This window comes from Chlorocebus sabaeus, chromosome 17 (genome assembly GCF_047675955.1).
Source record: "Chlorocebus sabaeus isolate Y175 chromosome 17, mChlSab1.0.hap1, whole genome shotgun sequence".
NCBI lineage: Eukaryota > Metazoa > Chordata > Mammalia > Primates > Cercopithecidae > Chlorocebus > Chlorocebus sabaeus.
In genome coordinates this window covers 64,847,394-64,870,017 of record NC_132920.1, presented here as the reverse complement: position 1 = coordinate 64,870,017, position 22,624 = coordinate 64,847,394, and the positions used below count along the sequence as shown (strand labels likewise).

At 35.0% G+C, this 22,624-nt stretch overlaps 1 protein-coding gene across 1 annotated transcript in view; it reads left to right on the top strand.

The window, feature by feature from the left end:
• Window positions 1-22,624, top strand: part of LOC119620187 (protein eyes shut homolog) — a 167,704-nt gene that overhangs the window by 41,222 nt on the left and 103,858 nt on the right. Inside the window, exon 3 of the mRNA XM_037987166.2 lies at window positions 12,641-12,762. Within this exon, the coding sequence (XP_037843094.2) occupies window positions 12,641-12,762 (122 nt within the window). The remainder of the gene's footprint in view (window positions 1-12,640; window positions 12,763-22,624) is intronic.

The following is a 22,624-nucleotide window of genomic DNA, read 5'->3' as shown; positions in this document are numbered from 1 at the left end:
GACACCAGAATTGTCAAACACTAACTGTCTGTTGTTTAAGCCACCCAGTTTGTGGTACTTTGATATGGTTGCCCTAGCATACCAATACATACGTATATTATACATCTATGGGAATATACTGCATTTTTTTTATTGGTCACAGAAAAATAGACGTAAATGCTCTCTTATTTCTAGTCCAGAGTAGAAGTATCTTTATGGGCATTCTCCCATCAAAGACCACCAGAAATTCGCCTGTCATGAGACAAACTTGAGTTTATTGGCTCCATACTATGAAGAAACAGCACACCATGAGGAATTTGGGAGCACTTTGTTGAGAGGATTTCAACAGAGGCTTGAGATTCAAGCTCGAGTTTAGTGACTCTGGAAATGGTTCCAGGAAGTTTGGCCTCTACTGTACACTGAGAGTTACAAAGGAGAGTATTTTGAAAATTGTTATCTAAAAGGTGGAAAAAACAGATCCAGCTAAAACTTTAATTGGAAAAAAAAAAAAAAACTGTAGAAGAGATAGGAGAAATGAATCTAAGCTATTTAGTAGTTTAGACAGCTTTATTGTTTTTGTTTGTGCTCAGAAATGAGTGTGGAGTGATATTATTTGTATTATGTTCCTTCATGATATTCATGTTCCTTCATGTATTTATGTTCCATAAAATTGTTTATGCTCAGAAGAAAAGCACCAGGGTCATATTATGCAGCCAGTCCAGCTTAGCTGATACTGGTGGGGCTGCTTCATTGACTCTCAGTTTAATTACTCACAAAATATTTTACTGACATGAAGAAGTGATAAAAATCAATTCACTTGCTATTTAATCAGGTCAAGAAAGAACATACATGAACATGGGTATTAATGTTTTATTTATTCATACTTGAAGGTATGCTTTTTAAAACAAAAATTATTTAAAAGAGTAAATCATAAAATTAAAATGAAAATAATTGACTTCATATGTTTGCATTCAACCTGGAAAGGGGATTTGCTTTCTCACAGTAAAATAAATAAATAAATAATATATTCCAATTTATGACAATATTTGTAAAATGTATCTGTAACATTTTACATTAGCATTTTATTTCTAAAGGTTATGTGGAAAGTGGGGTTATTTCCATTGCTTTCTGTCTCTCTAATCATTGCAAGATTTGAGAAGAAATTTGTCCAACTTAAATAGGAGCTAGGAAGCTGGGAGGGAATGGGACAGGGAGAGTGAAAAATGATGTCTTCCCATAAAATTCATCACTCAGACTTCCTTGGTTTACATAAAATTTCTAGATGATAGATAACAGCAACCATCTCTGGTCTTTTACAATGCACAGAATATCTACCACTTAAAGTCCCTTAAAGATGTACAATGTCCATTACCACTTAATGTCCCTTAAAGATATACAGTATTAGCTAGATCTTCATTTAATAAAAAGGACTGTCTTCTCTTAGAACTTTAGTATATGAATAATGAGTTTTATGAAAATACAAAATTAGGACTCATATTTAATACGTTGAGGTATGCTCCATAAAGAACTGTTTACCTGCTATATGTCCTTTGATATTACTGCAGAAACAGAATTTATACTGTCCAGTCTAATCCTTTCATGTTTTTATTGCTGATTATAGAAATTGGATGACTTGGTTCTACTTTACTTAACTTTATAGTGGATGTCACTAAGCCTTCTGTCATTTACACATCATATATGATGTCTCTTGTATGGAAAGATTGTCTCTACCCTATTATTTACTCACTTTTAAACTACTGTGTTTCTCTAAATATCTGAATTTTTGTTATCACTTCAAACATTTTAAACAGCAGATTTTAAGTTTGTCTAAATCATGAGAAACTAAAATTCAAGTTACTAGACTCACATGAAGACATGCTTGGCATTTTCACATTTTTGTAAACATCTATATTCCCTTACAGCTCTTAAAACAGCAGTGTTCTTTAAGAAGTTTAACATATGAATGTATGAAGTTTATCATAATGAACTTGATATCGAAAGTCATCCATCCAGTGGAAAGTCCATCCATCCATCCAATGGAAAAAGGAGATATATGGAGATATATTGGAGATATAAATATATATATATATATATATATATATATTTATATCTCCTTTTTTTTTTTTTTTTTTTTTAAGTGGAAAGGGGGTTTCACCATGTTATCCAAGCAGATCTTTGAGCTCCTGACCTCAGGTAATCTGCCCAACTCGGCCTCCCAAAGTGCTGGGATTACAGGTGCGAGCCATGGTGCCTGGCTTGTTTTCTTTTTTCTTTTCTATCTTTTTCTTTTTTCTTTTTTTTTTTTTTTTTTTTTGATGTGGAGTCTCATCTATTGCCAGCCTGGATTGCAGTGGCACAATCTCAGTTCACTGAAACCTCTGCCTCTGGGGTTCAAGCAATTCTCCTGCTTCAGCTTCCTGAGTAGCTGAGACTACAGGGGTGCACCACCATGCCCAGCCAATTTTTTTTTTTTTTTTTAAAGTAGAGGTGGGTTTTCACCACGTTGGCCAGGATGGTCTCGATCTCTTGACCTCATGATCCATCCACCTCGGCCTCCCAAAGTGCTGGGATTACAGGCATGAGCCACCGCACCCAGAGGTACAATTTCAGTGGGAACCTCAGCATTTTTGATTTTCTGGGTTGATTACATCATTGTAAAAATCTAATAAAAAACGGGTTCTTAATTGTTCCTACCAAATATGTACACAAAAAAATGTGCTTTAGCTTCTTAACATTAATTTGAGAGAATATAGTTTTCAGTAAATGAAACTTCAAGGAAATAAAGAAGCATTATATATATTTTTAAATACAACTAAGAAATACAATACAACATGATTCTCTGTAAGGAGACCAACCATACTTTATAGCATTTTTAGGAAGGCTTTCAACAGTTCCTCAGTGTGCACCAGGTTTAAGTTCTATAGATCACAAAGCCTTTTAGGATCTTGTCCCAGCCTATGGAGATGTTATTTCAAATTAGTGAACTTCATTTAACACATCCCAATTTTCATCACAAATTAGCGTGATAACTAACACATTACATATTAACACAAGCATCTTTGAAATTGGGATGAGTTTTTCACAATAATGATGTCTTAAACACTTTATCGGAATTTAACTGTCAATTTTTGCTCTCTGTATTAGTTTCCTATAATGGCTGTAACTAATTTTCACAAACTTAAAACTGCACAACTTTATTATTTTATATATTTGGAGGCCCAAGTCTAAAATGAGGTAGGTGTTGCAGCGTTGTGTTGCTTCTGAAGACTTCTATTTTCTTGCCTTTACTAGATTCTAGAGGCTGCCTATATTCCTGGGCTCGTGACCCCTTCCTTGCATCAATCCAAACTCCAGCTTTCATCTTCATGTCTCTCCTTCCTCCTTTAAACATCTTGCCTCTCTCTTATAAAGGCCCTCGGAAGACCCAGTTAGGGCCCACCCAGGTAAAATAGGATAAGCTAACCACATCAAAATCCTCAACTTAATCACATCTGCAAAATCTTATCGGCCACATAAGATAGCACTCACAGGTTTCCAGAATTAGGAGCTGGATATCTTCAACGGGGAGGTAGTGAAGGGAGTGGGAGGGCATCAGTTTTTATACGACCCTTAATGGCACATGAAATAAACTCCCTTAAAGTCGGTAGCATATTATAATTCCTTAAATGTGGTAATACATCTCCTTCTTCCCTGCATTTTGTGTTCCACTCATATTGATTTGTTTTCAGTCTCCTGAACTTTCTCACCTTCTGACCCTCATCCTTCTAGAAAGCTCTCCCCATCCCCTTCTGTATCCCACATGTCTAACCTCGATAATGTCTGATGATTCCTTATGGCTCACTCCAAATATCACCTGTTCAGTAGACTTTCCAATAGCACTGAAGATATCTTAGTTGCCCTTATATTTGACTGTGTTACTTTTCTGTGCTGAATAACAACTAATCACAAACTTATATATTTAATACAAGTCACATTTTTTATTTTACAATTTCTGCAAGTCGGAAATCTGAATGGCTTAACTGAGTTCTCTACTCATGGTCTCACAAGACTGAAATCAAAAGGTTGACCAGGACTGTGAGCTAATTTAAGGCTCATGCTTCTCTTTCAAGTTCACTGGCTGTTGGTAAAATTTAGTTCCTTGTGATTTTAGAACTCTGATCTTTCTTCCTTACTGGCTGTTTAGAGTGTTCTCGGCTACTGCAAAGCACACGCCATTCCCTGTCTCATAGAGCTTTATAAAATACAGCTTTCATTTGCTTCTTTGAGGCAAGTAGGATAATGCCTCTGACTTCTTTTAAAGTCTTACCTGATTTAGTCAGGCGCACTCAAGATAATGTCTCTTTTGATGGACTCCCTTATGATTCTGGGACTTAATTATATCCACAGTCTTTTCTTTTCTTCCATAATTATTATTTACTTCTGTAAATAATTACAGAGTGACATTCAATTATATTCACATATCTTACCCATGTTGATTTATTTATTTAAGAGAGAGAGTCTCACTTTGTTTCCCAGGCTGAAGAGCAGTGGCTCAATCACAGCTTGCTGCAGCCTTGACCTCCCAAACCCAAGTGATCCTTCCATCTTAGCCTCCCAAGTAGTAACTGGGACTATAGGTGTACATCACCACCTCTTCACACCTCTAGGGGTCTCACTATGTTGCCAAGGCTAGTCTCAAACTTCTGGCCTCAAACAATCCTCCCACCTCGGCCTCCCAAAGTGCTGGGAATACAGTTGTGAGCCACTGCACCCAGCCTCACCCACATTTAAAGTGAGGGAATTATGTAGGGTATGTACACTAGTGGTGGAGATCTTGGAAACCATATTGGAATTCTACTTACATAATGACTCTTTAGCACAGGAAATTGACCATGTTTACCACTTACTGCATCTATTTACTTGCCTATTTGAACCTATCATTGTTCTTTTAAACACCTGCCCCCCACCTCCCACATCTATCACAGTGCTTGCCACGGAGTAAGGGCTCATTACATATTAGTATAATGAAATAATATACAAATCAACATGATATGGGGGTACAGTGAATTCATGTATGTTCTGTAAAAGAAAATATCATGAGTAGTTTCTCATATACATTGTTGTTCAGCTACATAATGTTTATAATGTACAAAATTATTTACAAAGCAACAGCTAAATTAACTTCCCACTAGCAAAGCAAAACACCTAGTGTCACAATTAAATATTTAGCAGTAGGTAATTAGAAAGAGTATGCATGGGAACTTTTCATTAAAGACAATTCATTTTTTCTGCATGAGTAGATGTTTATTCAATGCAATTTCCCTTACTTCACAAAAAAATTTGATTATGATAAAATAATATTGAGAAATGTATTACTTGCAATACATTTCAATCTCATAATAGTTTCAGAAAAAGATCTTGTTTCTATTTGAATTCTCCATACTGCTAAGCATTGTTTTTGCAAAAAGTAGCCACTTCATAGTTTTTTTTTTAATTTTTTTTTTTATTGAAGGACATTTTTATTTTTATGTTCTTGGGAAGTAGTTTTTTTATTTTCACTCTTTTTTTTTTTTTTTTTTTTTTTTTTTCTTGCTGTACTTGGAAATTGAAGTACTGAGTATCTCCATTTTGGTACAGTTTTATTGCTCTTATTTTATGGACACTAATGATATCAATTTGGTGCCTTTACTCTACATATTGTTGATATCCTCAGTAGCTTCTAGGCAGGCCCTCTTACAATTTTTCTTGTGATCAGAATTGGGAGAGTCACAGGTACACTGGGATTTTATAATTTTTCAAACTACTGTGGTACTTCTCAACTTTGAAAACTTAATCCCTTATCCTAAGTCTTTGTGTTATACCCTTTTCCCTGCACTTGTGAAGTTTCTGAAAAAACCCAAGCAGTTCAAGGACTTAATGATGACTGTATATTTTCTGCTTTAAAGTATTCAGTCAGGCCTTTTTAGAACCTATGTTTGTACCTATACACTATACATTTTAGTGAATAAGTGACATTATTTTTAAATACTTTCCAAATAGCTAACATCTAATTATTTTTACTATGCCTTGAAAACTGACACTCAAGTAATAATTTTGCTTTGTTGAAAAAGTTTGTGCTGCTTATACTGAGCTTTTTGTCTAATACGGTTTCTCTTGAATAAAACCATCCTATTTCTTAAATACTTGTGTACATTTCACACATTGGCAATCACTTTATGCAATTAGATTTTCTGAGTAAAATATTTTAAAAATTCAGGACTGAAGTGTTTCTATTAAGATTAGATGCTTATTATAATGTTCTTTTATCAGTTATTTGTTTTGAGAATAGCAAGAAATCCATCAAACAAAGCTTACAGTGGTAGCAACCTCCAGGGTACCAGAAATAAAACATAGGGAGCATCAAATTGTTAATAATCTGCTTTCTTAATTGCAATGTCTTCAGAAAACATTGTTGAACAAGAAGTGGGAAGTATGAAGAAACAAAATATAATTTTTTAAAGTGCTGTCACTTATCATTGCTGCCTGCTGGTACTTTGTTAGATGAAGCATAGAAATAATAAATAACATTTATTTCTTAAATTGTAATGTAGAGGGAAAGAGAGAGAGTCACAAGCATAATATGGAAGAGAATAGAGAATAAATTGGATGCATTTATGCTGAAATATGCCAGGTGAATGACAGCAGTTGCAAGAATTGGTTCATTCAATAAGCACTGGCATTTTGATTCTTTCCTTTCCAAGTCATCACTGTGAATTTGGGCCTTGCAAAGCTAGTAATCCTTGTGAGAATGGAGCTGTGCGTAAAGAGAAAATGGATTTGGAAATGTTTCCCCTTGAGTTCCAGTGCCAGTGTGCCAGCTTTGCAGGTCCATGCTGTGAGATCAATGTCAATGAGCGCAGTTCCAGCCCTTGCCTGCGTGGATATTGCTATGATAGTGAGTTCCTTCAGCGGCTGCAATTGTAGTAGAGCAGACCAATGTAGAATCTAACATAGTAATGGGAGAGTTTAGGATTTAACCAGGATTATTTACTGACTTTAGCCTGGCTTGAACATCAAAGTCAATGTCAGTTATCTTCACTAAGTACCCCCAATTTCTGACAAATCCATTCATATTTTTGTGAGTGAAGCAAACGAGGAAATCTGATGAAATGTGACTTTTTCTTTCTTGTGTGAGAATTAGCCTTTGAAAATTTGTTTGAAATGGTAGAATTTTAAAAAATATTCACTTTTAGGCATGAGAAAGCATTGTTTACAATATTCAAAGTAATATTAGTTTAGCCTATTCTATACATATGCACCCCACACACTCACATTTCTTCCTACTGAAATTTATATTCCTAAGAAATATAAATTTAAAAAGGAAAAAGAAGACAGGAAGAAAAGAAGGAAAGAGGGAAAAGTAAGATGGAAACATGGATTTTTCTGTGGAAGAATATGCCTAAAATGGGTAATTTTGTTTAGACGCAGGAAAATGAAATGACATTATACACAGAATGTGGCTGAGGCATGAAGAGGAGAAACAAATAAACAAAGGTCTAGAAGGGTGTTGCAAAAAAGTATCTTATTTGTTTTTATCTCACCTTCTTTAAAACATATTTCTACATGATCCCTCAATATATGAGTAAATAGTTAAAATTAAAACCTCATTTCAATAGAAAGTTATGTTATTGTCTTTTTATTTAGAAATAGTAGGATTTAACTCAAATTTTAAATTTGTTTCTTAAAACAAGTGCTCTGCAAATAAAAGCCAATATCAAGGCAACTGAATTTTGTAAATTGTGTGAAACCATCCAGATATAAAACAACAGGTAGTAGTGGGGTCCTAGCAAACTGAAATATCTATATAGATACTAATATCATGTTAATTTTCTAACATTGTGCCAGCTAAGCAAAACAGTTCTGTGGACTATATGCCATCTGTTTGCTGCTCTTGATATAAATCACCAAGCTATTATTTCTGTTCCAGACTTTAGCACTTCAAAGATTGTATTTTAAGATTTCTGAAATTCTCAAATTACCTTGAAATAAGTCAGTATTGTATCATTTCTGAGCTCAAACCCACAGATATCTGGTGAGGAATGATACTTAAAAAAGATTCATGTCTTTTTAACTGTCGCATGGCTGAAAGAGAAGTTAGAGATTTTTTGTTTTTGAAATACGTAGGCAGCCCTACTATAATGACTACATATAGGCAATTTAAATTTAAGTTGTTCACATTGATTAACAATGTATTATATTTGACTTTTAGAAGTTCTTTGTAAATAATTTAATGTATATTTTTTCCAAGATAAGAAAATGCAATTTATAATGTGTTACTTATAATGCAATACTGCCTATTAAAATTTTGATACCACAATATATTATGGGAAATGTAAAATTTGAATACCTAATATATTAATTTATTTCATCATATAATCATTCATAATATATTTTGGACCCCATCTAAGGATATTTAGGTACCAGGGAACCAAAATATTTATTAAAATTTATATCACACATGTAGAATGTTATCAGAATGAAACTAAGGCACTAGATTCTTCATACTTTCTCTAAAATAAAGTAGTGTGGGAAGCTAAACTTTCTGAATTCTAGTTAATAGTGATACAGATAGGAGACAGGGAAATACTGGTTAGAAGAAGGTAGTTCCCTGGCAAAGGTCGCATCCTCAAGCCTGGATAACCGTGGCCATACATGAGAACAGGCATTCCTGTTTTTCCACCCAAAAAGTTGCCTTTTGCCCGCCATGCTCCCTATCCTGTACTCATATAAATGCTGAACCCCAGACTCCAGAGTGAACCGGAAGATGAGGAGATAAGACAAGCGGACGAATGGACTATGCAGCAGAGAAAGAGAGAAGAGGATCATCTGAATACAAAGAGGAGTTCAGGAGTGGCCAGAGAGGAGTTTGGCCACTGTACGGCCCAACTCCAGGGGTAGATTATCTTCCCACTGCATCCCCCACTTGCACTTCCCCATCCATCCTGCTGAGAGCCACCTCCACCACTCAAGACCTCTCATTCATCCTTCACGCCCATGTGTGACCCGAATCTTCCTGGATCCTGGGCAAGAGCTCGGGATACAGAAAGCTGTCACACTGACCCTCTGCCCTTGTGAAAAGACAGAGGGTCCATTGAGCTGGTTAACCCTTAAAGCCATCTGCGTATAACAAGGCTAAGAGAACATTGTAAAACTGGGGTTTCAGGCACCCATCGCTAGACACTACCACAGGTCCAGAGCCCAAAGCACTCGCCCTGGACTCTACACCTGCCTATCTGCGTGGTCTCCCTCCCGCAAGGGGTTTTAGCAGCTGCACAACTGAACAGGCCAGCCATACCCCTGTTGCATGTCCTGCCAGAGGGATCAGGGAACTCTACCATGTCAATAGTACTTATTACAGGACTATATATGAGAAAACACACGTATATATGTGTGTTTGTGTGTGTGTGAGTCTGTAAATTTTGAACACTATTATACGGTTGTTCACCATTTTGTTGCTACAGGGTTTTTTGTTTTTTTGTTTTTGTTTTTGTTTTGTTTTTGTTTTTGTTTTTCGAGATGGTGTCTCGCTCTGTCTCCCAGACTGGAGTGCAGTGGCATGATCTAGACTCACTGTAACCTCTGTATCCCAGTTTCAAGCAATTCTCCTGCCTCAGCCTCCTGAGTAGCTGGGACTACAGGCATGTGCCACAAGCCGGGCTAATTTTTTTATTTTTAGTAGAGATGGGGTTTCACTGTGTTGGTCAGGCTGGTCTTGAACTCCTGACCTCAAATGATCCTCCCACCTTGACCTGCCGAAGTGTTGCGATTACAGGTGTGAGCCAACATGCCTGGCCTGCTGTTACAGTTTTAAAATACCTCTGTATATTCCACCAAAAAGTTTTGTCACATTTCAAACTTTCGTTCAGTACAACCAGTATATATGATGTCTGGTACATAGTTAAGTATAAAATGAATAATACATCCAGATTCATAGAAGGCCTATTTTAAGAAAATTTGGCCTCAAAATAGTAGCATGAAATATTTATAAACAAAGACTAATACCACTGCAGTTGAAATAGGAAATGTTCCTTTGTCCACCTTGCAGGGTGTGTGACAGAGGGAGTGGCTTGCTTCTTCAGTGCCCCATTCCTCTAGGAGAGTATATAGATGGGCAGGATGTGGGGCTCTGACTCTACATCCTGAGGATGTGGGGTGGATGTGCAGGGGTGGATGTGTAGGGGTGAATGTTTACAGCTCCTGAAGCCCCAGTGGGCGTGTGTTAAAGGGTGCTCATTTAGTTTTGCTCTTTCAGTTTTGCCATCTGTAGGCGGCTTGTGATAACCAGCTCAATTAGACCCTCTACCTTGTCACAAGGACAGAGGGCTTTCTGTATACTAGGTTCTTGCCTTGGTGTACCATAAGAATCAGATCACACCTGGGCTTGTAGAATGAGTGCAAGGTTTTACTGAGTGTAAGTAAATCTCAGACGATGGGAGCTAGAAGGGAGATGGTTTTCCAAGGGAAAACCTCAGACTGCTCGGCGGCCTGGGCTCTCCTCTGACTGCTCTGGCAGAACTCCGTGTCCTTCTGGGACTCGGTGGGCTGCCAGCATGCTGGTGCTTGTCGGGGCATTCCTCTTGATGTCCAGCCACCTGTGTGTTCCTCTGCTGGTGGTACACCTCCCAATGTCCAGGTGTCTTCTTCCCCTGATGTGTTCCTCACTATATCCAGACACATGCGTCTCTGCCTGCTAGGGTCTCTGGGGTTTTTATAGGCACAGGATGGGGGTGGGGGGGGCAGGGTGGTCTTGGGAAATGAAACATTCTGGCATGAAGGCAGGAGTATCGGTCCTCACCTAGGTCCATGGGGGTAGAGCCGTAGCCAGGGACCATGCCCTCCTCTACCCAGCACTTCCCTTCCCCCTTCTGTATCATTTAAAAGGACCACACTCCTCCCATCCCAGCACTTCCACATCACAGTGACTAGATTCTCTGTTAAAAACAACAACAACAATGGAGAGCAAGACTATGTGTGTAACATGTCTTTCCTATGAAATGGTTATTGGCTATCACATAGCCCCATAGTTAACAAATTACATGTGAGAAAAACCCTCTACTTTTGGTTACTTTGTTTTAAATATTTAAATTGTTTCTATCTTCTTTGCAGTATCCAATTTCCCTTTGGTATCCAATTTAGTTCTCTAGGTTCTCTTCTGGCACTTAGTCCATTGAGTGATTTTTATTCCAGAACAAAGTATTAGAAACACGTTCCTTGTCTGTATTAATCTATGTTAGAAACACATTTATTGACAATAAAAGCATGCTTTTATCTTTTTAACAGTCTGTTTCCAGATACTTTGTTTGTTCAAAGTTACCTTTTGTTGTCTTTTGCCTTTAATGTAATTTATAATTTGTCTTCATAGAACATGTAACATCAATGCTGAAAGTTAATTTGACTCGTTGTTTGTTACTTGTCAGAATGCATCAGTATCCAAACTTAAATAATAACCATAAGTGTAATTTTAAATACTGTTATGATTGATGACACTCCACAGTGTCTTAATTATATATTGTATAATATGTGGTTTTAATTTTTAAAATACAAAATACCATGGGTAACACAGAAAGAAGCACAGACTGACATCATTTTATCACATTAATTCATTTACAAATACATCTGTTTATTTATTAATAATTTGTAGTCAATGACAGGTTAAAAACTAGGTGCTAGATAAAAAAAAAATAAAGTACAACAGAAGTAAAATCCTGTCTAAGGAGCTGCCTATTCTTGTGCATTTCACTAGTCTCTTGTGGATGTGTATGACTACCCTGTTCTCCTTAGAGGCCCTAGTTACATATGCTATACAAAACATGGCTGCAGAAATCAAGAAGCTAGATAAATTTCTTACAGTGCATTAAAAATTTTGTTGCCACTGAAGACCTAAGCATTTAATGAGAGTAATAGCAAGTACATTCACAGAGGTGTAATGGCAGTATAGATTTCATGGTAAATCTCAGGGATAATGAAGAACTTAGGGACTGACTGTAAGTAGTTATAAATTGGTGCCTGCTCCAACTGCAATTCATACTGTCACTACTTCCTTGAAAGGCTTCAGACACCATTCTTCTTCATCATTAATGGTAAAATGAAGAACAAATTTTGATCATTATTTTTAAAAGATTTTGATGAAACGTGAAAGCTCTTTTTAACTAAGACTTAAGTAAGTAGCTCATTATCAACTTCGAGATCACAATGCACTTTACATAGAACTTTAACAACTGAACAGTTAAGGTCTTGTTTATTAAACCTAAAACAACTTGGGAAGATTAAATGATACAAGAGTAATCTATTTATCATATATATTGAGTACTGCCAAAAACAAGAGAGAGCAAACAAAATTGCATATTTTCATTGTTGCTTCGCAAACTGTTACCAAATATCCATTGTAATTGTTCTTATTTCAACTAACTGAAGTTTTTTTTTATTTTTATTTTTATTTTTTTTATTAAGTTAAATAGAACTGAGTAAGATGGTTATTTAGAAAATACTATAGAGGACTATGTAATAGATTAAATATGATAATTCACACTTTATTTGGTTAAAAGCAAAATATATAAGTGATGATAGAATTTTAGACTAATTATCTTTACCTGTACTGAGGTTAAAGGAATGTTAAGAGTTTTCTCTTTTCTGTTGTTTCCAGCGGTTGATGGCTTTTCCAGCTTATGCAATCCAGGCTATGTTGGAACAAGATGTGAACAGGACATTGATAACTGCATCCTGGATGCCTTTGAGCACAATTTTACCTGCGAAGATCTGCATCTCGTTAGTATCCACTGGTCTTTTATATACCTAAATGCGGACTAACATAATTTAACCCCTACCTACAAATAGAGTGAGCTTTTGCCTGTGTGTTAGGTTAGTATATATATTACATATGCTTACTTCTCAAGATTAGAAAACAGAAACTCAGGCAATATATATATATATTTTTAATGTAGTAAAACATGTTCTATTCTCCACTCTCTACAGGTTGGCTTAACTATTATATAACAAATAGTTCACTTATTGGATTCACAACTTGTGGCAATATTGAATTTGTATAAAATTTCAGAAATTATTCCGAAAGGCACTGTGTGAGTCTTACCGCCACCTATTTTTATCTAACTCATGGTATTACATTCACACATATATTTCATTATCATTATCTTAAATTTCACTCTGACCTCCATCTCATATAACATATTTCTAGTTTCCTTCACTCATCGGTTGGTGCTGTCCCTTCAGTACACATTCATTTGTCACTGCCTTTGTCACAAGCATGTTCCATTCTGCCTTAAACGATCTGTGACACGGTTGGCAATTGATTTGGGATCCCCTCCGGCTCCTCATTTCTCAGAAAGCCTGACATAAAAAATATCTACTCAAGGTGGACTCACTCACTGACTGGCTTCAGAAAATAAACAGCATACAACACAAGTCAATGCTACAATACTAATCCAGGCTTATAGTTTATTACTTAACAACAGAACTGATATTTGTAAGAGGACTATACTTGTTGAAGTTAGAAAACAAAACTTTGAAAGCAAACCTTTGAAAAGTCAAAATATGGTTTCAATCAACACATATTTTGACTATCAGTGCACTGACATTTTTTTTTTTTTACAATAAAAGGAACATTTGTGGCAAACTGATTTTTCCCACAAGGACTGCAGATACCTAAAGGAATAACTGTAACTCACATTTAGGTATCCATGACCAGAAACAGAGTTGCTCCAGAGGTTGTCTAGCCACTTTTCAGGTATTTGTGGCTATCTGGATGCTTGGTCTTGGTCCATGTCACATGCTTTATCTAAGGCAGTCATGTTAATCACATCCCACTCTTGCGGATTCCTTTAGAAATGGACATGCGACACTACGTTGGTCTCTGAGGTCTAAGGCAGTCATGTTAATCACATCCCACTCTTGGGGATTCCTTTAGAAATGGACATGTGACACTATGCTGGTCTCTAAGGCAAGGGAGGCACTCTTTCTGAGGAAAGATTTCCTCACCTGCTCTTAGAATGTAAGTAAGAAGTACACACGACCTCTCCTATACCTTCTAACATCTAGATTTATGTAGTTACCGTTACCATTTTGAGGTCCTAAAGCAAGATGGGGGGTGTAGTCAATTAGACTATCACTATTAACCATTTAAATAATAATATAGTAAACGATTAGTCTATTATTAGTGAGTACCCTGAAAACAGCAGATCTTAGAGATAGAACAAATTTGGTCTGTGATCAACTGTTGAATTCTTGACTGAACTTCTCAGGTTGCCTGCCCAACCTCTGGACCTAATATATTTGATCCTTATGGCCTCTTATTTAATATTGCTTAAGTCAGAGTCCTTTTACTTGCAGGTAAATTGTCTAATGTACACATCCATAATGTATTTAAGCTCTTTTTTTAGGCTGTGATTTTGGCAGTAACTTCAGCAATAATATGAGTTTATTACAGAAGAAAGAACCCCTTACCTGTAATCATAAGAGTTCACTTCTAGACCTGACACTGCCAGAAATATTCTGTGAGACACTAAGCCAGTCATTTGACAAGTCAAGGGGTACCACTGTAGATGCTGCCTTATACCAAATAACAGAACTTCCAAGTATATTATTGTCTCATTTATCTATTTTATGAATTGCCACTAAAAAGCTATTCCAACTAACTTTAGTATCGGCTTAAAATCTTGACTTCTATTTCCAGAAATTATGATAATAAGAATATGGGGTGGGGGGGAAGCAGAAAGAAACAGGTTGAAGAAGAGATAAAGTTCTCATCTTATTAACTGGTTTAAATATATTTTAACATAAGGAGACTATTGAAATTATCTAACTCCTAACTGTAAGTCATATATCAACTTCAAGAACAGAAATGTCATCGTACTGGTGATATTCGTCCAAGAAAAGGTGTTATGGAGACCACAGATTCCTTAAAATATTAAAGTTCAAAGCATATCATAACTTTCAGATATTGTGTCTGGGCCTAAAGATTACCCTCAGGTTTGATAATGTACAAGAAGAACTGAGAAAAACTGCTTTACTTCTTGCTAGGGCTTATTACAATAAAAGTTACAGATTAAAATTAGCGAAGGGAAAGACACATAAGATAAAGTCTAAGAGAAAGCAGGTACAATCTTTCAGGTGTTATTCTCCCATTGGAGTTGCATGAAAGTACTTGAAATATTTTCACAGAAACAATGTAGGGCAACATATATAAAGTGTAACCAACCAAGGAAGCTCACAAAAGCCTTGTTGTCTATGGTTTTCCTTGTAGGTCAGTCATGATGACATGAAGCACCTGTGTAACTGACCTTAGCTAATCAGTCTCCAGCTCCTGCAGGCACCGAGCTGATGCAGCATGGCCCAAAGCCCCAGGCATATAAAAAAAAAGGGCTGCCAGCATAAATCACATCTAATTAGCATAAACTATTTGGCACAGCTCGAGGTCTCAGGTATCAAAGACATTATTATCCGTCAGGATATTCCAAATTCAGAGGTTATCTCCCAGGAACCAGTAAAGGGACGGTCCTTTCAATGGAATATATATAGGCTTGAGCCCTCAATTTTGAGTTAACACTTTCTTGCACAAATTTCTTGTTAAATATTACCTTTTTGTGTATGAATAAATAGTATATTATTAGAAAACAATGCATGCTATAATAATAAAACAAAAATAGTACAAAGATACTAACTCATATAAAAAGAACCAAAACTCATATTTTTAAGACAAAGCCTGGAATGGACATCATACATAATTTTTTGAGTTTCATATTTACTTGCTTTTAGTAACTCATTGGTAAAAGAAAAACCATAAAATGCTGAAGCATTTGAATTGGAAGATAAAATTAGAAGGGCACAGAGTTGGATTTTTCTGCAGAATATTTAATACTCTTAAAAAACAGGAAGGTGATATATTTAAAGTATAAAACATTCGTATTTGCCTAAAAAGTCACTGACCTGATTGTTGTATGAGCCAGACCGTCCAGATCAACCCAGGCAATCCCACTGACATGTGGCTTGCATCTTCTTTGAACCTGGCACGTGTATAGCTTCAAATTAACATTTTTATATTTACAGCATTTTCTTTTGATTACATTGCAGCATCATGATGTTGAATTTAGATGAAAAGCAGAATATAAGAAGACTTCAAATCCACAGTAGGAAATGATTTGTAACAATGAGCCAGTTTTCTTCTTTTCCTTTCTTTATGGTTCAGTAAATCTAAGGAAACAATAGGAGGAAAAAAATAATCTTTTGAATGTCTAGCATATAATATAATACAAATGTTAAGAATGTGTATAGTAAGACCTATTCCCTAGTGCAACTTTCTTAGGTATATTTGAAAATAACTATTTCTTTGTGGTTATTTAAATATGTATGATCAAATTAATCTAGTATTTCCCCCTCTCATTTTAGTTTTGTTTTCCTCTGTATCTTACATGAATAATGAATGCTTAATTTTAATAACAGCAGAGGAAGCAAAAATAGTGCAGTAGAACTAATGTGGAAAGAACAACTCTGGAATATATAAATATACATACATATATATAAATATCACACACACACACACACGTATACTACAGGTTTAACTTTTCCCCAAACATTCAGATGCAAAGACAAACTGAATTTATATGTGTTCTAAAAAAAAAATAAAACTACCTTTACCTTCATCCACCATATGGTTGAAAATCCGTGTCAGTTATTTGAGAGTTGCTCATTTCCTTCCCTTGGGGTTCGAGTAAACCCTGGGGTTAGATCAATCCAGAATTAACGGGGAACAGCCATTGCTATACAGTTCATCTTGGCTCCTACTAAAATGCCTATATGGTATCTCCATTCTCCTTTCAAAAATACATTAATCTGTGAAATGGTTTCAATCCTTGCCTACTAAATGTGGCTCCCAGGACCTTCTCTGTACCCTTGCCTTCAAGGGCATGATGCTTAGCTAATCGGTGGTCAGGTTCCAGTTGTGTCATCAGTATACCAAGTTGGAGCCACAAAAACCTCTAGGTTCTGTTCTCTCTCCAGAAATACAAACTCCCCATCAGTGCAGAATCAATCCAACTGTACTCTGTCCAAATACTAAAGCCTTCATTTCTTTCATACCCTCCTTCTCCATAAAGATTTGCTTAATCACATTTGTTGGAAATTAACACAGAAAATCTGACTCATATCAGAGCTTCAAAGTTCCAGAATTCTCAAAACACAAAGAGCCATCTAAATATGCCTAGAGAAAGGAAAAATTCAATTTTTGTAGCAAAAAAAAAAAAAAAAAAAAAAAGAGAGAGACAAAACACATTTAGTTCTAATTAATTTATTAGATTAGACATTTTAATTTGTTTATCAGTTTCTTCCATAAAATGTAGTAGCTGGACTCAGTTGTTCCAAAACAGGGAGTTGCTTTTGAAAAGACACATGCTTAAAATTCTGATTCAGATGGTGGGTCCAGGCATCTAGATAATTTATAATGCCTTGTGATTTTGATATGTACTTCTATTTGAAAATCTTTGAACTAGTTATCTAGATAGCACTTTCTAGCTCTAAATTTCTGTGATATTCTGAGTAAAGCACAAAGATTTCTATTTCATGTATACTGATAATTCACAATTTATTTATCTCCTTAAAAAAGAAATAATGGATGATCTGAAAAATCTGGAAAATGGTAAAACTGATTTATCCTCTCTGTTTTTAGCAGCATATTTCATGGCATCTTTCTTTCATAAGTACTATTTTCTTGTGGATTCTTCCATCTGTTTTAATGTTTTTGTCTTTAATACAAAAGGAATAAAATCTATTTTTTCTATTCCAATCCTCTTGTAAGGGAGATAATAATATATGGTTTTCTCCTCACTATTGTAATAACTTAGTGAAGTGTTAGTCTCCCTATGTATTGGCATTTACTAATCAGAAAATCCATACATGAAATTATAGCTTCTCTTAGAGGCTGGATATAATGTTTCAAATCATTATGAGAGTATTAAAAATATTCGATGACTGATTAATTATAATGATATCCAAAAGGTTCACTTAAGTCTGTTGATTACATCTCTTGTTGCAGCATCATCAGTAGTTATTTTGCAGCCAAAACTTGAACTAAACCTTGATGTATTAGCTAACTTCCAAATCTATTGTTAAAAGAGGCACTGCAGTGACTAGGTAACAGAAAATCAAGCTTTTTGGTCATGCCCATTGTAAATAGCCTGCTGTGTTTATATAGAATAAAATCTGCCTACAATTTATTACTCAGATCTCTACTTTTTATTATACTGATCTTCCCCTTAAGAATTTATTGAGCATAATTTAATGTTACATTTATAACTATAGTTAACTATGATAGGGGTCAGCTTTCTATCATTTCTACAATAAACTCGATTATGGAATTCTTTTCCCTGTATGATCTAAGACTAAAATAGAAGTTAAGTTCACTCATCTAATGACCTGTATAATTATCTTAATATGTTCTCCCTCAATTGTCAGTTTTAATCATAGTTACTATGCCTATCTGAAGCAACCTCATTTCTTCCTTTTTAAACTACTGTTTTGAAACTATGATGGCTCTGAAACTGATGATTAAATTTATCAGGATTACATGCAAAATAAAAGCAAACAGAACCTGAGAAAAAGACTTGTTGATTCACCTGAGTAAACAAGTATGTGAGCTTTAATGCTTTGGACTTCAGAAATCTCCTCTGGAAGCTGAAACATATTTTCCCTTCTTTCTTATTCCAAGATTCATTACAGAGAAGAGAGGTTTACAGATGGCTGAATTTTGAGGTTTAAGAAATCCATGAAGCAGTATTGAATTTTATAAATAATATGTGAGGACATAACAGATCACTGAGAGGAATTTTCCATTTTCAGATTTTCTAACAAAAGTCAGCACTTTCCAGAAATTATCTAGCTTAAAAATGATTTAGAACTGATTGAATACTATTTCCATTTCCAATATTAGCCAAAGTGCATAAAGAAATGTATTTATTTTGAAAGAATTATGAGACAAATTAAGCTTATTTCAAAATAAATACTGCACTTTACCATTATTACTTGTGATATTTGCATAACTATAAATGGGAATCATCTCTGAACTTCAACATTTATTTCTGAGAAATCAATCAATAGTTACATTCTACAGTAATTCTACTTTTTTTCCTGGAAAACCTTTATATGTCATTTATATAGATACCATTTTTAATCAGTTGACCATATAAAAATTGGTTCTAAAAACTGCTATGTTGTGTACATTGTGTTCATATCATGCATTTAAGGGCATCACAGAGCCATAAAATCACACTTTCTTTCAGAACAGATTGATTTTAGCAATTTGTTAACTTAATAGCTTTTAAAAGGTAGTAGATCCTTTATTTCCATCAGTAAATAACTCCATTGTGTTCTAAGTCTGTTTATTTCTAACCACCTCATTTATCTGCATGAATTTTATTAAAAGTAAAAAATAAATAGGACATTTAGGATTTGGCAGTTGATAGATACATTTGTAAACAAGCATATGTGCAAGTATGCATGTACATTTGTGTGTACCTACACAAAAAAGAGAATATGTGTATCTCTCTTCTTTAGTGTTCTGCCAACCATCCTATGATAAAGTATAACACTTTTCTAAAATCAAGTTCTTGAGCTGAAACCAGTTATTTCCTACAATAAACCCGCCTTGGTTATAGTGTGTGTGTGAGTGTGTGTGTGTGTATGAAATACATATTCTATATTATATTTTTATATTTATAAGAAAAGAAAATATAATTTATATAAGAAATATGTAATCTATAAAATGTCATGTATAAAAATATTTTTATACATTGCATACTTCTTAAGTATAAACTATATCTGATGTAGTATAACATAATATAAAAGTTTATATTACATGTTTCTCATATATATTATAATATATATTATATATATAGTATATATATTACAGCAAGCCAGTAAAGAGCCTCTTTCTGTAAATTGATGAAGAACATTGATTTGAACTGATAGAGAATGATCTATGGCATCATCTTGACTACAGTAGGGTTAAGTTTTGTAGCATGCTCTTTAAAACCGAAAGTCTGCTTATAGAAGTGAAGAGGGCCTTTGGGATAGATAACTTTGGCCTCAGTAGCTGTGTTACCTTGAACAAGTCATTTAACCTTTCTAAGCCTCAGTCAGTTTTAATAACAAACATATTAATAGCAGGTACTCTGTGGAATTGTTACACAAATTAAATGTAAAATGCTTCATGTATTTTACTTTATGTTAAATCTATAACATAATGTCTGTCCCATACAAGGCATTAATAGATACATACCATGTTTTATGATGATTATAATGATTTAACCATGGTACAGATAGTGTTTGTCTGAGTTGAGCTAAAGCTTTTACATTGATTTGCCAAGCCAGGGTATTTTACTCAAAGGTATGGAAGTGAACTATAATTCAGTCACTTCTATGTTAAAAATAATTTCTTTACTGATCATGGGTTTCTATGTTAATATATTTTCATATCAAATAATAGTATATAAGCTTATATTTTTACATAAGAACTTTGAAGAAGGTACAAAATAAAATACCTATTATGAAGACTGCTTACTCTTAATATTTTGCCAGGATTTAATTATTTATTTTAACCACTAATGTCAATTCTCTGAAGATGAGGTTATGCTTTATAATATTTAAAAAAAAGTATATCCTCAAGGCTGAGTTATGACAATGCCTGAAACATTGCAGATTGCTGAGAGAGAGAGAGAGAGAGAGAGGAGAGAGAGAGAGAGAAAGGAAAGAGGGAGAGAAGGAGGGAAGGAGGAAGGGAAAAAGGAAGGAAAGAAGAATTGAATGGTCAGTTGTTTACCTATATCTCTTTAACTTTTTTGGGATTTTCTCATAGAGTAAGAAACTCACAGGTCTATGCCCAGATTCCAGAGATTTCCCAGATGCTGATAGCATTTGTTTGACGTGATATCGGATGCTGAGGCTCTTGGGCCACCTTTTAAGGCTTGCTGTGAGATTGCTACATTTCTGCGGAAATGCTCTGCATCTGATAGACACAAAGCAAAACACCTCAGCTTGATCTGTCTCTCCCTTCAGGTATCAAGCCTTTAATCTGGCTAAGTCCACGTAAATCTTATCAGTGGCACAGCCTTTTAGATCAGTTTCCCTGGTTTAAGTTGCTGGTCTTTTTTTTGCTCTCTCAGAGCAAGAAAATCTCTCTTCCTGTAGCTGCTGTGCTTAAAAGACTAAGACCAAAACTTTGCCCTACATTCTTAACAAAAGCCTGAAACAAAAACTCGAAAGAGACCAATGGGATTGCTGTGGATATAACTGTGGATGAGTATATTAAATATCATGTTAAACATAATATATTTAATACAATAAGTATATTAGATATAACACTATATTAAACACAAATGTATTAAATATGAAAAATGAATTTACACATACATGTAGGTTTAGAGTGTTATTACCAATTCTATGATTTTTAAAATTATTATTAATATATACAATCAAAGACTAGTTTGTTTTTCAGAACATATAAATCCCACTTTGTTCTGAGGTGTATCTTTCCAGGATGTCTCTTATAGTTCACTGGTATATCATAGAAGATACATTTCACAGAGAAAAATGTAATGTTCATAGAAGTGAAGCAAGTTTCACAAGGAGACACAACGGGAATGTACAGCACAGGTCATGCCTCCCCCAAGATTCCCTTTCTGTCCTACATATGCTGTACCTCTGAAAGGATCAGACCTTGAGTTCAGCTGCCCACAGGACTCACAAAACTAGGAAGGACAAGGATTCCAAGAGCAAATCAGTATTTCAGAGTCTCTACAATACCCCAGAATCACCTGTGCCAGTTATAAACTGCATGCATATTTGGGATTCCCCCTTTGGGGATTCTGATTTAGTGAATAGAAGGTGAGGTTGAGACTCTGTGTTTTAATATCCTCCGCAGAGAATTCAGTTGCAGAGCCATAGTGCATAAGTACTGGACTGTGCACAGCCACAGTGATTTATGTTTCTAAGCATTTTATACGCAGCATTCTGCACCCAGCCAATGCTCATCTGCATGGGAGCTTGCACTGAGAGGTGTAGCAAGAACCTGATGATTCAGGAAATGGTCTACTAAGAGCCACACAGATTGAAATACAAGTAAAAGCTACTTGTCGCCAGAATCACTAGAGTTGAAGGGAATTTAGAACTAGAATTCTAAATATATTGATAATAAAACATAACAAAATCCAAAACTTTTGAAATCTTTTTCTAAGGATATAGACCTCTGGTCACTTCTCCCAAATAGTATCAATACTGCACTTTCGCATCAGAAAGGTGATGTTCTAATGGAAAGAGAGAGTACTCTTTTCTTAAGGTTTGCCAATTCAATTAGCCTAATCAACAGATTTCTGTCATTTGCCACCAAAGTTTTTCTTTAGGCTTCAATATAATAAAATTGAATAGACAAATCAACAACTACACTAGAATTTTTGGTCTGAGTTTATATATGTATCTCCTGAGACAAACTAAACACATTTCTAAAATACATCAATTTTAACTAAAACTAAAATTTAAAATTAATACTATAAAATGGTGAAGAAATATAATGTGCAAAACATTTTAAATTTACTGTGTATTTGTCTAACTGTAATTTGGCCCTTACAAT